This window comes from Salmo salar, chromosome ssa01 (genome assembly GCF_905237065.1).
Source record: "Salmo salar chromosome ssa01, Ssal_v3.1, whole genome shotgun sequence".
Taxonomy (NCBI): Eukaryota; Metazoa; Chordata; class Actinopteri; order Salmoniformes; family Salmonidae; genus Salmo; species Salmo salar.
The window spans coordinates 134,137,046-134,155,262 of record NC_059442.1 but is presented as its reverse complement, the minus strand read 5'-3'; the positions used below and the strand labels follow the sequence as shown (position 1 = coordinate 134,155,262).

Sequence of the window (18,217 nt, the reverse complement as noted above, 5' to 3'; positions counted from 1 at the left end):
AGCAGGTAGCCCTATTCACCCACTGCAGTCAAGTGCGCAGTCAACCATCGGTCTCAAGTTCTCTGCTAAAACTACAGGCTTAACCTTCCCTGGGTCCTTACCCGAATTGAGACAACAGGCATCTGTCCTTCATGATACAATTTATTTGGCATTTGGTTAGATGTACATCTACCTCAGAAAAATACATAAAAGCACCCTGCAAAATAAGCAACAAAAATTTTACAATTTAAAAGCTATGAAATTAAAGAGAATACAATTAAATGTATCAACGGTTGCATTTTACATGTTCTAACTCATTGAACATGTCGATAACAAAATCAACTACAGTTTAAATACAGCAGTTGGGGTTGGAGCAGGGGTTCCAATGCATTCATCTATATCAACCTGTAGGCAAGCCTCTGAGCTAAGCCTGGGCAAAGATGAGCAGAACTTTGTTTAAATGATAAAATCTGTTGGAAATCTCAGCATGCCTAAAGACTAAAACATGCACTATAGGCCCTAAAACAAGCTGAAAACACACTCAAACCAAATATTGAGATCTGACCCCCAAACATGCATGCACACACCAAAGTTTATTTTTTTAACAATTCAAGACATGATTTCCTTGGATAATCCACAGAAGGATTGTCTATGCTAAAAAATAGAATAAAAGTAATACAAAACAACTTGAGACCTACCAAAGAGAGAAAAAAGGAAATGCTACATACAACCATACATAAAACACAAAGCTGCAATTCTCAAGATATATCTTCAACCATTTCATTGCTGCTGGTGATAGACTAAAGCCATATAGATGACCATGCTATGCAGATCCTGGCTGGTAAGGGCTTGAACTAAACTGACTCCAAAATCATCATAGGGGCCTTTGTGCTTTCATAGGCCTGGCATTGTAGCCTTCCTACTCCGATGACCATTCAATGCCACAGGTGAACAAGCAACATGGCTCACACAGGTCTACAGTATATACACATCAGGAGTGTATAGAATGATTGTCATAATGGGGACAAATTGTGGTTTTCCTAGTAGCTTTTTCACTACTGCGTTAGACTTTCCTGTCCGTCATCATGAAACAGAAGAAAGGGGGTTGACCACTCAATCCCATATAGGCTACTACTAAAACCTAAACAGGTAAATCCCCAATGTCATGTTATAGTGTGAATCTTAAATACACTGACATGACAATGTACATTGGTAAGAAAAGAAATACAGCAGATCCAATGGCTTTCAAAAATGAGAATTGATGAATGTGTACATAAACCCTCACACATACGTAGAGACAGTTGAAGACAGAATTCATTTAGTATTAATTGTTAATATCATTTCATGAGAACACTTTTTTAGTGTAAGAAGTTTACTTTTACAAATTTCACGAGGGGGTATAAAATGGTAAGTTACCCTTACACATCGCTAGGAGCTACAACTGAAAAGCAAACCGTCATTCACCATTCATTGACATTCTCTTTCATGAGGTGAACTCATTGACTAAGGTGGGGGGACCCATCATCAATGTTCAGATCCCACAACAAACAAGTCACAGCCTACTTCTTACCCAAGAAAAGGGCACAATACTCAACCTACTTCAATTAGAACTCATAAAATGAAATTCAATACTGTAGCAAGACTATTTGAAAAGTTGTAGCATTTACCTCGGAAAACAAAGTAATAGCAGTGTGTTAGTTGGAGCTAACACTAACCGTACCTAAAGATTTTTGCAAGGTTAAAAAAACCTTTTGTAGCAGAACCTTTCATTTTCCTATTCAAATGTGTGCCATCAATCTGGAAGACGTCTTAGCATATCAGATTGATTGGAGAGCGCAGAAATCCCAGTTCGGAGGCGGTGCTTGTGATGGAAAAATAATGCATTTCATTCATGGAGGAGACTTGGATATCTAGTAGGGAGGGAGAGCAGAAGCATTCGATGCTTCGAGTTGTGTGTGATGCTCTCTAAGTCCAACAAATGACAATCCAAGCTCTGCCTCCAGGATATAAGCAAAAGGACGGAAGCCATCTACCCCCTCCATTATTACCTGCTGTAATGCCTGAGGGAGTACTTACATCAGGGGCAATCTGGAGCATCAAGCTCAAACAATACAATTGAAAAGCTTTGTCCAATGAAAAGTAGAAGTGGAAACTCAACCTCCTCGGCCCGGTGTAGTGCTGTTAGTTCTCTGTACAGAATAATCAGTCGTCAAGATCCTTCTTCACCGGTCTGTGTTCACCTGTAGTAAAGTGGTCTGCTTCACACCATTTTCTCCAAGTTCAACTGACAGACACCCGACCGATTTCAGTTCACCTGTTTAAGAAACACACCAGTCCGATTCTCCTCACCGCTGCACACCTCAAGGAGTAGACTGGTCCCTCAATCCATCCTGATAGTCTCTACCCTCTATCTATTGCCATTCCAGTCTCTTCTCACCCTCTCCTCTAACTAATGGACCAGTCCGCTCCAGTCCACCCTCCATATGATGGACTCGTCTGACACTGTCCACCTCTCTCAATCTGTGGGTCCAGACGTAGCAGTTCCCCTCCCCCTCATCTCAGTCCTATACCATGGTGCTGAGGGATGAGCTGCTGCTGCAGTCTGCAGGCATGGAGTCAGGGGCGTGGCCGTCAGTGGGGGTGTCAGGCTCAACCAGGAGGGTACTGCTGTCGATGGAGTCCTCCCGCTCCTGGGAGGACAATGGCACAGAGTCTGGCTCGGGGACAGGTGGGGCTGGGGCATCTGTCATGGCATCTACCACATCCCTCATCTGACTTGGGATCATCTGAACTCCATGGCGTGCTGTGGAGAACAGTGAGGACAGGGTTCAGAAACAGCTAGATACTTAACATTGTATCTAATAATAATCACAACTGTTCTATCACAGGAAGTGAGTAAATCACAGTAACAACAGGGTGGTCCATAAGTTATTTTAGGCCTACCCAGGTCCATATAGAGAAAGCTGTCGGGGTTGAAGGAGGCTTCGTAGGGAGGAGGGGGGTCGTCTGGGTGCTGGATGTCTGGGTATTTGTAGGCAGCGTAGGGTGGGGGAGGTTCCTGGAAATGAAATGCACCTCCCTCTCCATCATCAGAGAGGTGCAGGGGAGTGAGACCAGTGCCAAAAGCATCTGGGCCATAGTCAAAGCCTGGGACTCGTCGCCCAAGGTTGAAATGATGCACTGAGGATAGAGAGAAGGAGACAACATTTCCACTAATTGAAACCAATGTAGACGGATACTCACAAAATAAAATGTGAATACACTGAAGTACCCGAGACTAATACAGGCTAGCTAGGAGAGGTGTTCCGGGTTTGTTAAAAAGCCAAAAAGGGCTGTTTTTTCAAGGGATGGCAGTGAGCTTGGTGACATACGTTGTTCGTATGAGTGCGATTATATGCTGCTTACGGTTTCCTCCAATGAGTGTTTCGATGCGCTCGCGTCGTCGCTGCCGGAGCCTGTGCACCATGAACAGCAGCAGAGAGAGGATGAGGAAGGAAGAGACACAGCTGACGATCAGACGCATCCCACTGGCCATGGAGTCAAACAGGTTGCTGCCTTCTGAAAGACAGAGTGTCCACATTTTAATACAATTCAAATGTCCTTAATTTTATTACAACCGTTTCTCAACTTTTGTCCTTTTACTTCCATCTTCTGAAACTACAGGGACAAACATTGAGGCACATGACAAGTGAGATGTGTTAAGAGCGCCACCTTGTGGGACATTCAAACATCCATAGTTTATTTTTTTTTTAAATAATTAAATAGGGAATTGTGTGAGTATTTAGGCAGTACCTGGGTCCAGGCAGGTGAACTTGCAGCACTCCTTGGGGTCCTTGCCGAAGTGCTTGCAGCCCTCCGGCCGATTACACAGTGCAGCCACACACATCTCTGGCTCGCCGTCGTGACATGTGCAGCTCAGGCACGGGTCTTCCCCCTTAGGCGTGAAGTAGTACCCCTCAGTCACCACCTGGTCCTTTATGTCCACACATGTCTGCCCTGTTAAAATTAAATCAAAGGTTTACAACCAGAACCAAACAAAAACTATACCTACAGAGGATGCTGGACTTCCCTAATTTACATACGCATTACAGCACGCATTACAGCACACAATATTTTTGATACAGAATTATGACTCAAACAACCAGATTTCCACTGAGCATCTACACTTGTTACAATCAAGCTACTTTGATCTCCTGTGAAGCTGCAAAGGTCATTGGGTTTTAATAAGAGCAGACATACTCCTCTTGCACAGGAAAGGGAACTTCTTGTAGCAGTTCTCGGCATGCCAGCTGTGAAGGCCGCGCTCGTTCATGCTCTTGATCTGGAAGCGCTGCAGCTGGGCACAGAATACGTTGTCCTGAGTGGGAGATGCCTCTCCAAATTTAGTCAGGCCCTCCGGGGGGAGGAACACCTGCATCGACCCTGAAGAGGAACAGAGAAGGGAACAAGATGAACCTAAACCAAATACAGGTTCATTGGTTTGGTTGTTTGAGCATGACAATGAGTGCTCCTTGAGTTCAACTGCGCCATTTTGCCTATTTTCATTCATATTAACTGCACCCACCTTTATAAGCCACCTCCCAACGGCCCTCCAGTGAATGGTTCCGATTGGTTATGACATACTGGTAACCCACCCAGAACCTGAATCAGAGAGAAATTGGATGAAATAATGACTATGGGAGAGTAAAGCATCAGCCTTCAGATCAACACTATATCACGTCATGTAACCCATCCTTAGCAAACACATACTCACTTGCACTGGTCTCTGCGCTCGCACACTTTCTCGTCGAAATCCACCTCGATCTTGAGGATGAACTGCAGTTCCTCGTTGGTAACAAAAGTCGCCAACGAGCCATTGACTTTCTGGCATGTGTCCACAGCTTGCCAGTAGTTCTCGTTCCTCAGGTATACTTTGTAGCAGCTGGCTGTCTTCTCGTAGTGATGCCACCCACTTGGGCACTTCTCTGTGGAGGGGAAAGGTGCTTTAGCGCTCCTCCAGTGTCCAGTAACAAAGCTTTCCATCTGTTCTTTTAGCAACACTTCCAGTAGTTTAGATATTGTTTTAAAATCTCTCTAGCTCATCTTAGATGAGTACTGAGTGAATGACTGATGGAGGTAGTTAGGTGGGGTCTTACTGTTAAAGCGCATAGGCTGGGCCACACCGATGACATCTTCCACTTGGTCAAACTCATTGGCAAAGTGAAACGTCTCATCCTTCATGGCTGTAAGGGAGGATCCGAGAGAGAGAGATACCAGAGTAAGCAGTGTTTCAATAAAAGGAATGTAGTGGCTACTGGCTGAAGATCATAAAAAAACCTTCTGAAGACAGCTTCGTTTGGACTCAAGGAACTTCTTATTAGGGGATGGAGAAACTGCCTTTAGCCCAGTCACAGGTCATCAACATTAGTTATTTCTCGTGACAAGAAATAGTCAAATGTTGACTGCTTTTGCTACAATTTATCAAATAATGTAATATGCACACAGTCCAGATGAAACAAGATGGCCGTGTTATGGAGGTCAGATGCTGTGTGTGTACCAAATCCTTCCCAGAATTCCTATAATGCAGCCAGCGATCAGTGCTAGTTCAGGAATTAAGTAGCGGAAACAATAGGATTTCCTTCTATCGCTTACTACTGCAATATCTAACCACATTAAAGTTCTACAGCTGCACCATTGAAAGCATCTTAGCTTGCTGCATCACAGCTTGGTATGGCAACTGCACAGTCCTCGATTGCAAGGCGTTACAGAGGGTGGTGCGGACGGCCCAGTACATCACTGGGGCTGAGCTCCCTGCCATCCAGGACCTCTATACCAGGCGGTGACAGAGGAAGGCCCGGAAAAATTGGCAAAGAGCCCAGCCACCCGTCATAGACCGTTCTCTCTGCTACCACACAAAAAGCTGTACCGGAGCACCAAGTCTAGGACCAAAAGGCACCTGAATAGCTTCAACCCCCAAGCCATAAGACTGCTGAACAGTTAATCAAAATGGTTAACCAGACTTAATACCCTTTTTTGCACCGACTCTTACACGGACTATGCTCACTCACTGGACCCTACCCACATGCTCACACTCCACATACACTGCTGTTACTCTGTTAATCTATCCTAAATGCATAGTCACTTTAACCCCTACCTACATGTACATATTACATCTACCTCATAGCCCTGCACATTGACTCGGTACTGGTACCCCTTGTATTTGGCCTTATTTATTGTGTAACTTCTACTTGTTTGCAAATTCTTTTTTTTACATGTTTTGTATTGTTGGGAAAGGGCTCGTAAGTAAGCATTTCACAGTGGTCTACACCTGTTGTATTTGGCGCATGTGAAGTTTTTTTATTTGATCTCCCCAAAACTGATCAAAAAACAAAGCTCTAAATGAAAGACGTTAACAAAACATATGCACGTATGAGTTTGTTGGTTCCCATGACATTTAGAAAGTTGTTTTCTAAGAAATCTAGAGCTGCTCTGACTGCTGTTCAAGATGAGCCTTATAGTATTGTGGGGAATGTAAGAATTCTCTGTCCTTCACTTTGGAGCATGCAACACAATATAAATGGACATAGAGTATCATGATTGTTAGGGAGGGGGACTAGAGTTCAGGATGAGGTCTAGGTACAGGGTTGAAGAGGTGTTACTCACGGGGGCAGTCCAACTCATCGCTCTTGTCCTCACAAGCAGTCCAGCCGTCACACTGCCAGGACAAGGGGATGCATTGCATCTTCCCACTGAGGCAGGCAAACTGCCCAGGGCTGCAGCGCAGCTCTGAAACACAGCACAGAGGGAGGCTAACATCACACAGCGCCCCCAGTAGTTTTGACATGGCCACTGCAACACAGCTCTTGGTCTCTCAGTTTTGCTTACCAACTATAAAAACACAAGTCTATAGAAGACTGAGCATTTCCAGCTTTTAGGATCATTACTTAGACACCTGCCCCTGTCTAGTGATAAATAAGAATTAAGGTTTCACCATTTATCATAAACATTACATTAACAATGCAACCGATGCTTAAAATAATGAACGGTTTCTGGGAAACAAAATTAATAAAAAGAAAGCATCAAGGGAAAAACAAAATATTTATTGGAATTCAGTTATGCAGCAATCTCTCAAGTATTCTGACGGAGTTCAATTCAGGTCTGGTGGTTAAAATAAAAATCAGAGCAGATACTAGCTATTAAACAAGATAAATCCGTATAACTAGAAGCAAACAGGGGTCATCATTGTGAGTGCTATTGAGAACTGTGCTTAGAAACTAAAATATGAGAAACAGGAGAAATGAGGGACATGTATCAGGGCATAACAATTACCTAAAATAGGCCTCTATAAACAAAAAATGTATAGCCTAAGACGAGACATAGGCCTACTATATACATTTATGGCTAGACACTAAAATAAAGGTAAGTGCCAAAATAAAATAAATGAGGGATACAAAGTATTTTGAAAGCAGGTGCTTCCACACAGGTGTGGTTCCTGAGTTAATTAAGCAATTAACATTCCATCATTCTTAGGGTCATGTATAAGAATGCCCAATTGCCCATTAAATTTGGCTACAATGGCTAGAAGAGAGGGATCACAAAGGAGCATAGGGGGTTTAAAGGGTGTGCGTGTCTCAGTCATCAGATCTCAACCCAATTTAACACTTATGGGAGATTCTGGAGCGTCTGGGATCGTTTTCCAACATCAACAAAACACCAAATGCTTGTGGAAGTATGGTGTTGCATCCCTCCAATAGAGTTCCACACACTTCAAATCTATGCCATTGCACACTGAAGCGGTTCTGGTGGCTCAACGCCCTATTAAAGACACTTGTTGGCGTTTCCTTTATTTTGGTAGTTCTGTATATTCCTTAGTAACAGAGAAGCAGAGTTAAGTGGGTCAGCGTCTCTGTGCCATGTGTGATTAACATGAGACGTGCCACAGCATCAGGGGTTATCCTGTGAGAAGGTATTAGGCCTAGCTTTCTAAAGCAGTTAGAACTCTTCTCACTATGGCCCTGAGCAGATATAGGCCTGGCTTCTAGACAATCAAACTGGATACTTTGAAGGTAGTTCAATATTGTTAAAGGAGTTGAATGCATAAAAAATAAAAAATAAAAGAGTAAATATCTGAGTTCAATGGAAAAACAAAGCACTGCTGTGAATGGGAAAATTCAACAGAGGCACAAGCTGAGGATCGAGATGAGTAACCCAAATAGCTGGAGCCTGGCAGACCTATACATCCACTGCACTAAGAGGAGATGCTGCTTACCTGACAATAATCTTGCCAGAGCTAGCCGTGGACCTGAAACAAAACAAAAAAGCAATTTCTGATGAACTAACCCGTTGAATCTCAAAATTCCCAGTTTGGAATGTTCCACCACAAAGGGAAGGGAAAAGTTTGGAGTGAACTGTATGATGACAGAGAAATGACAACATGTGGAAAAACGTTTTACAGAAAATGTCATTGGTATTTCACGTCGCACTCACTAGATACCATTGCTGAGCAAAGATCAATGTAACCAAGGAAACTCTGGGTATTTAACCATCTGTTATTTTGATGATTGGGTTGACCCAAAAGTCACCAGGACCACCCACTCTTCCAATAAAGCCATACATTGTGTGTGTGTGTATGTATGTATGTATGTATGTATGTATGTATGTATGTATATATATATAAAAATAATGTAGCCTAGCCTATTCACAACTAAGCAAGTCGGCCAAAACCACCCGTGTTTGTATTTATTAAAGGCCCCAATTAGCTGCCAAGGCAGCAGCTACTCTTCCTGGGATCCAGCAAGATTAAGGCAGTTATATATTACATTTCATAACACTTTACCCAATACATTTAGTGTTCCCACAGGCCACTACTCAACTATCCCATATTTACAATACAACATCCATGTGCACGTGTGTAGAGTGCGTGTTTTATCATGTGTGCGTCTCAAAGTCCCTGCTGTTCCATAAGGTGTATTTTTATCAGTTTTTTTTTTTTTTACAATCCGATTCTACTGCTTGCATCAGTTACCCGATGTGGAATAGAGTTCCATGTAGCCATGGCTCTATGTAGTACTGTGCGCCTCCCATAGTCTGTTCTGGACTTGTTATAATTTCTACCCGGCACAGCCAGAAGAGGACTAGCCAACCCTCATATCTAGAGAGGAACCAGGCTTTCTTCCTAGGTTCTGGCCTTTCTAGGGAATTTCCTCGCCAATGTACTTCTACACCTGCAATGCTTGCGGTTTGGGGTTTTAGGCTGGGTTTCTGTACAGCACTTTGTGACATCAGCTGATGTAAGAAGGGCTTTCTAAATACATTTTATTGATTGAAGAGACCTCTGGTGGCATGTCTTGTGGGGTATGCATGGGTGTCCAAGCTGTGTGCAAGTAATTTAAACAGACACCTCGGTGCATTCAGCATGTCAATCTCTCCTCCACTTTGAGCTATGAGATTTACATGCATACTAGTAATATTAGCTCTCCGTGTTAGAGGTCGACCGATTAATCGGAATGGCCAATTAATTAGGGCCAATTTCAAGTTTTCATAACAATCGGAAATCGGTATTTTTGGACGCCGATTTGGCCAATTTTTTTTTTTTACCTTTATTTAACTAGGCAAGTCAGTTAAGAACACATTCTTATTTTCAATGACGGCCTAGGAACGGTGGGTTAACTGCCTTGTTCAGGGGCAGAACGACAGATTTTTACCTTGTCAGCTCAGGGATTCAATCTTGCAACCTTACGGTTAACTAGTCCAACGCTCTAACCACCTGCTTTACATTGCACTCCACGAGGAGCCTGCCTGTTACGCGAATGCAGTAAGAAGCCAAGGTAAGTTGCTAGCTAGCATTAAACTTATGATTGTTTTTTATAAACTTATCTTATAAAAACAATCAATCACTAGTTAAACTAGTAATATCATCAACCATGTGTAGTTATCTAGCCTGTCCTGCGTTGCATATAATTGCTTAGGTATACGTTGCTCCAACCATAAACATCAATGCCTTTCTTAAAATCAATACACAAGTATATATTTTTAAACCTGCATATTTAGTTAATATTGCCTGCTAACATGAATTTATTTTAACTAGGGAAAATGTGTCACTTCTCTTGCAAACAAAGTCAGGGTATATGCAGCAGTTTGGGCCACCTGGCTCGTTGCGAACTGTGAAGACTATTTCTTCCTAACAAAGACAGCCAACTTCGCCAAATGGGGGATGATTTAACAAAAGCGCATTTGCGAAAAAAGCACAATCGTTGCACGACTGTACCTAACCATAAACATCAATGCCTTTCTTAAAATCAATACACAGAAGTATATATTTTTAAAACTGCATATTTAGCTAAAGGAAATCCAGGTTAGCAGGCAATATTAACCAGGTGAAATTGTGTTATTTTGCAATCATTGCACGCAGTCAGGGTATATGCAACAGTTTGGGCCGCCTGGCTCGTTGCGAACTAATCTGCCATAATTTTATGTAATTATGACATAACATTGAAGGTTGTGCAATGTAACAGGAATAACCTTTTGTTTTCGAGATGATAGTTTCTGGATTCGACCATATTAATGACCTAAGGCTCGTATTTCTGTGTGTTATTATGTTATAATTAAGTCTATGATTTGATAGAGCAGTCTGACTGAGCGATGGTAGGCAGCAGCAGGCTCGTAAGCATTCATTGAAAATAGCACTTTCGTGCGTTTTGCCAGCAGCCCTTCGCAATGCATTGCACTGTTTATGACTTCAAGCCTGTCAACTCCCAAGATGAGGCTGGTGTAACCGATGTGAAATGGCTAGCTAGTTAGCCGGGTGAGCGCCAATAGCGTTTCAAACGTCACTCGCTCTGAGACTTGGAGTAGTTGTTTCCCCTTGCTCTACATGGGTAACGCTGCTTCGAGGGTGGCTTTTGGCGATGTGTTCCTGGTTCAAGCCCAGGTAGGAGCGAGGAGAGGGACGATAGCTATACTGTTACACTGGCAATACTAAAGTGCCTATAAGAACATCCAATAGTCAAAGGTATATGAAATACAAATCGTATAGAGAGAAATAGTCCTATAATTCCAATAATAACTACAACCTAAAACTTCTTACCTGGGAATATTGAAGACTCATGTTGAAAGGAACCACCAGCTTTCATATGTTCCCATGATCTGAGCAAGGCATTTAAACGTTAGCTTTCTTACATGGCACATAATGCCCTTTTTCTTTCTTCTCCAACACTTTATTTTTGCATTATTTAAACCAAATTGAACATGTTTCATTATTTATTTGAGGCTAAATTGATTTTATTGATGTATTATAATAAGTTAAAATAAGTGTTCATTCAGTATTGTTGTAATTGTCATTGAGCCACAGGTCTTCCCTGTGGCTCAGTTGGTAGAGCATGGTGTTTGCAACGCCAGGGTTGTGGGTTCGATTCCCACGGGGGGCCAGTACGGAGAAGAAAAAAAAAATGTATGAAATTAAATGTATGCATTCACTACTGCAAGTCGCTCTGGATAAGAGCGTCTGCTAAAATGACTAAAATGTATTACAAATAAATAAATAGAAAAACCGGCATCGGCTTTTTTTGGTCCTCCAATAATCGGTATCGGTGTTGAAAAATCATAGTCGGTCGACCTCTACTCCGTGTACATTTAAGTGCCAGCCATGCTGCCCTGTTCTGAGCCAATTGTAATTTTCAGAGGTCTCTCTGTGGTACCTGACCACACGACTGGTGCGACAGAACTAGAACCTGTAGGACCTGCCTTGTTGATAGTGTTGTTAAGAAGGCAGAGCACCGCTTTATTATGGACATACAACAGTAGCTAAGATGGGGAGAAGTATCAAAATGTTTTGACCATGACAGTTTACAATCCAGAGTTACTCCAAGCAGTTTAGTCACCTCAACCTGCTCAAATTCCACATTTATTACAAGATTTAGTTGAGGTTTAGTGAATGTGTCCCAAATACAATGCTTTTAGTTTTTGAAATATTTAGGATTAACTTATTCCTTGCCACCCATTCTGAAACTAACTGCAGCTCTTTGTTAAGTCTTGCAGTGATTTCACTCGCTACAGTAGCTGATGTATGCGAATGACTCAACACTATGCACATAGACACTGGCTTTACTTAAAGCCAGTGGTAATTCATTAGTAAAGACTGAAATTTGTAAGGGGCCTAGACAGCTGCCCTGGGGAATTCCTGATTCTACCTGGATTATGTTAGAGGCTTCCATTAAAAAGAACACCCTCTGAGTTCTGTTAGACAGGCAACTCTATCCACAATATAGCAGGGGGGTGTAAAGCCATAACACAGACAATGATTGATAATGTCGTAAAAGCAGTACTGAAGTCTAACAAAACAGATCCAACAATCTTTATCAATTTCGCTCAGCCAATCAGTTATTTGTGTAAGTGCCATGCTTGTTGAATGTCCTTCCCTATCAAGCTCTCACCCAGCCCCCGAATTAAAACCTTGAGGTTAAGTCAATAATAGGTTCTTCCACCACTTGCAGTTTAACAGGTGATGGTTTATGAGGTTAGACAAATACACTACTTGGACAAAAGTGTTTGGACACCTGATATTCCAAAACCATGGGCATTAATATGAAGTTGGTCCCCCCTTTGCTGCTATAAAAGCCTCCACTCTCCTGGGAAGGCTTTCCACTAGATGTTGGAACATTGCTGCGGGGACTTGCTTCCATTCAGCCACAAGAGCATTTGTGAGGTCGGGCACTGAAAATGGGCGATTAAGCCTGGCTCGCAGTCAACGTTCAAATTCATCACAAAGGTGTTCAGGTCAGGGCTCTGCAGGCCAATCAATTTCTTCCACACCATCAACAAACCATTTCTGTATGGACCTTACTTTGTGCAAGGGGGCATTGTCATGCTGAAACAGGAAAGGGCATTCCCCACACAGTTGCCACAAAGCAAGAAGCACAGAACTGTCTACAATGTCATTGTATGCTGTAGCGTTAAGATTTCCCTGCACTGGAACTTAGGGGCCTAGCCCAAACCATAAACAGCCCCAGACCGTTCTTCCTCCTCCAAACTCTACAGTTGGCACTATGCAGTCGGCCAAGTAGAATTCTCCTGGCATGCGCCAAATCCAGATTTGTCCGTCGGACTGCCAGATGGTGAAGCGCGATTCATCACTCCAGAGAACGCGTTTCCACTGCTCCAAGAGTCCAACGGCGGCAAGCTTTACACCACTCTAGCCGACGCTTGGCATTGCACATGGTGAACTTAGGCTTGTGTGCAGCTGCTCGGCCATGGAAACCCATTTCATGAAGCTCCCAACGAACAGGGGCAGTTTGGAACTGGGTAGTGAGTTTTGCAACAGAGGACAGACAATTTTTGCGCAGTACGCGCTTTAGAACTCAGTGGTCCCATTCTGTAAGCTTGTGTGGCCTACCACTTCATGGCTGAGCCGTTGCTGCTCCTAGATGTTTCCACTTCCCAATAACAGCACTTACAGTTGACCGGGGCAGCTCTAGCAGGGCAGAAATTTGACGAACTGACTTGTTGGAAAAGTGGCATTCTATGACGGTGCCACGTTGAAAGTCTCTGAGCTCTTCAGTAAGGCCATTCTACTGCCAATGTTGGGTCTATGGAGAGTGCATGGCGGTGTGCTTGATGTTATACACCGGTCAGCAACAGATGTGGCTGAAATAGCAAATCCACTAATTTGAAGGTTTGTCCACATATTTTTGACCAAAAATAATGTTTCAAGGCAATAAGCAACAATAGCTAGTCTAAATTATCTTTAGGTTACTTATTGGGACAATGAAACAATAGCTAACAAAAAACAGCAGATGGCCCAGTCTTGTGTTGCTCCTGCGACATAGCAACCTAAAGTTAGCTTTGCATGCCTGTTTGCACGCTGAAATGCAGCTTGCGAATTACACAAAACAAAAAAGCAACAATTTCAAAGATTTTACTGAGTTACAGTTCATAAGGAAATCAGTCAATTGAAATAAATTCATTAGGCTCCTATCTATGGAATTCACATGACTGGGAATACAGATATGCAACTGTTGGTCACAGATACCTTAAATTAAAAAGATAGGGGCATGGATAAGAAAACCATTCAGTATCTAATGTGATCATCATCTGCCTCATGCAGCACGACACAGCACTTTTGCATAGAGTTGATCAGGCTGTTGATTGTAGTCTGTAGAATGTTGTCCCGCTCCTCTTCAAATGGCTGTGTGAAGTTGCTGGATATTGCTGGAAACTGGAACACGCAGTCATGCACGTCGTTCCAGAGCATCCCAAACATGCTCAATGGGTGACATGTCTGGTGAGTATGCAGGCCATGGAAGAACTGGGACATTTTCAGCTTCCAGGAATTGTGTTCAGATCCTTGCAACCTGGGGCTGTGCATTTTGCTGAAACATGAGGTGACGGTGGTGGATGAATGGCCCAAAAATGAGCCTCAGGATTTTGTCATAGTATCGCTGTGCATTAAAAAAAAAAGATGAATCAGCTGTCCGGTTGGCTGGTCTCAGACGATTCCGCAGGTGAAGAAGCCGGATGTGGAGGTCCTGGGCTGGCGTGGTTACACATGGTCTGCGGTTGTGAGGCCAGTTGGGCGTACAGACAAATTCTCTAAAACGACATTGGAGGCGGCTTACGGTAGAAAAAGAAACATTCAACTGCACGCTCCCTCAAAACATCTGTGGCATTGTGTTGCGTGACAAACTGACAAATTAGTGGCCTTTTTATCTCCAGCACAAGGTGCACCTGTGTAATGATCATGCTGTTTAAGCAGCTTTTTTTATATGCCACACCTGTTAGGCGGATGGATTATATTGGCAAATGGGAGAAATGCTCACCAACAGGGATATAAACAAATTTGTGCACAAAATTTGAGAGAAATAAGCTTTTTGTGCGCACGGAAAATTTCTGGGATCTTATTTTAGCTCATGAAACCAACACTTTACATGTTGCGATCATATTTTTGTTCAGTATAGCTAGCTAGTAGTGTTGCACGGTAAACCGAAACTTCTCTACTTTTCGATATTAGATCATGAAAAATGTGTTACTTTCAGTACTTGTGTCAAATGTCTCATAGATCAAGCTCCATTTATCAGCGCTGCCGACCCCTTACTATAGCTCACAGTTCCTGCTCCACTTACTCATTGCTAACTGTAGCCGGTCCTGAGGAACCGCTTCACTCACTGGGAGTCTGGGCTGCATCATGTCAGCTCCTCACTCATGCTACACAGAAGTTAACACTTGAATAATACGACACGGCGTGTAAAAATGTTCAAACTTAACGAAACAATATCCACACAGGCTAGAACACAAATGTAAACTGATACCAGTAGCTTCCAGCTTTGTATGCCAACTTTCCTTGTTAGCTGACAGCTAAAATCAATTCACTACCTTAGTACTTTGCGATAATATGCAAACCATAGCACAAAATATGCTGATTGATTTCAAAGCTGATTGACAACAAAAAAACATGAATTCACTTATTCGGTCTCTCTCCCAAAGATTATCGCCGACCCCCTCTTGCCTAGAGAATAACAATTAATTGTCCCAATGGAAGGAAAACTGATTGTCATCTGTAGCCCCATGTAATCAGCCAAAACAAGCTCAATAAGCCAGTGCATGCATTCCTATTGAATATGCATTCAACGGTATTGTGGATAGGCTATATCTTGTTCATCAATAGAGATTTACCATTCAAATAAAATGCTTACCATATTGTTATGTAGTTAGATTGGTAAAAACAATCAATTTGACTTTGTACGATTGCATAATTGATTCATGAATGCATAAATGGCTGTCTGAAAAATGACGTAAAAAAAATTCCAATGTAATGCCATTGAACTCAAAAGATGTCCAACAATTGAACAGGGCCCAGTTTCCCGATAGCGATGGAATTTAGGCTTACGATTGTTTTAACGATTCCTCGTTCCAACAATGGCCGAAGAGTTAACATGCATTTGCCGAAACACCAAGCAGGGAGAACATTCACTACGTGCGTCGTTGAGGCATACAGTCGATACTGATAGGAACAAAAGAAAGTCAGCGCTGCTCTCAGATCAGCTTTATCCATTCAAATCTTACCTTAACATTATAATTATTCCACAATACTGACGATGGGTCTGCTCCTAGAAAGATATTACCACGGCTGCAAATTTTGAGGCGGCTTATGCTAATGCTTAGTTTACCCTTAAATAATGCACTAAATAAAGATGTGGCACATCATTGCACACGTGTTGTTACACATCATAAAACAGAGGTAAAAATGACAGACAGTAGGCAGCCTACAATTAGCAAAATAGATCTCAATTGAATGAAAATGAAACTGATTTCAATATTGTTGAATTATATATGCTTATGTAACCTTTCTGAATGCAGTCATCAATAAAGGTAAAAAAAAAAAAAAAAAGTATGCCTTAGTTACTTTGAAGAACTACAGAAACGTGATCAGATGACTTGGAATGAAATAAAGTAATTAAATAAAACAAAAGTAATATACAAAACAGAAATATTTTATTCATGTAAAGTAATGTAAATAAATGGTTAATGGTGATAAGCAATAATGGGCGGTCACTACCATCATTGGACTTAATTGTTTTAAACCCAATCGAAACGGAACACGTGATTATGTTTTAATAATCGAAACGAACTGATTTAAAAAACACTAACTGCTCAGCACTATTCGCTTGTTTTTAACAATTGCAAAGTCATTGGCAACTGTCTTTGTAGTCAACTTCTTAAAACGATCGGCGGTCAGAGACAGATAAACATATTGATTTTATGTTTAGCAGAGATCTGTGGTGACCCGGTAGGTGGGGAAAGCGTCTAAAGCTAGTTATTCTACTGGCGGTCGGTAAATAACGAGCGTTTTCATGTGCAACTTTAGTAACTTAACGATGGGTTTGGGAAACAGCTCGGAGATTTAGCGATAATCAGGCCCAGAGCAGTAACGTTTGCAAATTTACAAGCGCGATTCTGTGACTAATATTGTTTGCCATGGTATCGAGTTTTGTGATACTAAACCTGTTATCGAAGTCAAAATGCTAGTATGGTGACAAGACTAGTTAGTACTGGGTTCTGGAAATAAAGTGCAGCACCCACATTCACGCAGCTACAGCTAACGACGTTAGCTAACTAAAGCTGCTAACTAGTAGCGTTAATGCTAAACTTTCATCAGGCTAGCTATAACTTGTAAACGTTCTCTCCAGCAAAGTGTTAACCATACCGACGATGGAACTGCAAAATATAGCTAACTAGTTACAACTCAATATTGAATAATGTCGCCATATAACTCATTTTAAAATAACATGATTTACGTTAGATAACTACGCAGTAGTGGGCTAGTGAGCCCACACCGCGGTCTGTTCACCAAAGGCAGCGGCAAAAAATTGAGACCAGTGGATAAGCTAGCTAGAAACGCCATTTACACTAGCTAAATTCCCGTACAATTAGGCCTACCATAGCTCACGGGTATAACGTTACATACATAAGCAAGCTAGCTGGCAACCAATTGTATTTCACCGGTCTTACCTGTTCGTGGTGGGTCTGTTAAAGTGAGGACGAAGAGCAAAGAGAGAAGGACGTAACTGCTGCTGTCAGCCTTTGGCAACATTTATCCTCCATTCATAGTAACTCCTCTACTCAGAAATAAAATAAACCGAGATCCAACGTTTGCTTCGAACCTATCAGCGCCAAAGGTAGTTCCTAGCCATTCAAAAATATGAAAATATATGGTAGATAACGAGCTACATCCTCATTATTAAGCCCTGTTTTTCATTCGGCCTGTCCAACAATGTATTCCAGAACGGAAAAAAACAAGATGGCTCCGTCCTCCCATCACAACAATCCCAAACGGCCACAAAGCCTATCAGCTGGTGGGTTGGAGGCGGAGTTTTCTAAAGTTATTGTCATACAGTCATTGGTTATTGTATGCGAAATGTGTTACAGTAACCTGTGTCCAGAGTGATAGAGTATTAATTTTCTATTAATCGGTTTGTTTTGAGTCATTGCAAATAATGCTACACCTTAACCTAACGGACAGCATAATTGTTCTTTTTTTAACCTTTATTTTATCAGGGAGTCATACAGAGATCAAGGTCTCTTTTACAGATGAGCCATTAACTACATAAAATAGAAACATCAAAGTATAAATATAAATGCCAGCAGAAAGAAAAACACGATAATAAAAAAAAACCACATCGATCAGTAATAAGGTCCTCAATCAGCTTTATGAATTGCTAAAGGCACCAGAACATCAAATGTAATAACCTTTTAAAAGATTGTTCCA

At 42.0% G+C, this 18,217-nt stretch overlaps 1 protein-coding gene across 4 annotated transcripts; it reads right to left on the bottom strand.

Annotated features, from left to right (window-relative positions):
• Nucleotides 1–125: 125 nt before the first annotated feature.
• Nucleotides 126–17,790, bottom strand: LOC106564385 (integral membrane protein DGCR2/IDD). Of its 4 annotated transcripts, none has more exons than XM_014130462.2 (11): nt 17,461–17,790; nt 8,228–8,260; nt 6,622–6,744; nt 5,115–5,201; nt 4,733–4,943; nt 4,544–4,620; nt 4,219–4,401; nt 3,772–3,975; nt 3,385–3,537; nt 2,923–3,159; nt 126–2,782 (listed from the first exon to the last, which is right to left on the bottom strand). In XM_014130462.2, the coding sequence occupies exons 1-11, from the start codon at nt 17,540–17,542 to the stop codon at nt 2,544–2,546; spliced, it is 1,629 nt and encodes a 542-aa protein (XP_013985937.1). In that variant the 5' UTR covers nt 17,543–17,790; the 3' UTR covers nt 126–2,543. The 4 variants fall into 4 exon arrangements, with proteins under 4 accessions (XP_013985937.1, XP_013985944.1, XP_013985954.1 ...); XM_014130469.2 differs by having other exon boundaries at nt 3,385–3,534; XM_014130479.2 differs by lacking the exon at nt 8,228–8,260.
• Between the last annotated feature and the right edge of the window lie 427 nt (nt 17,791–18,217).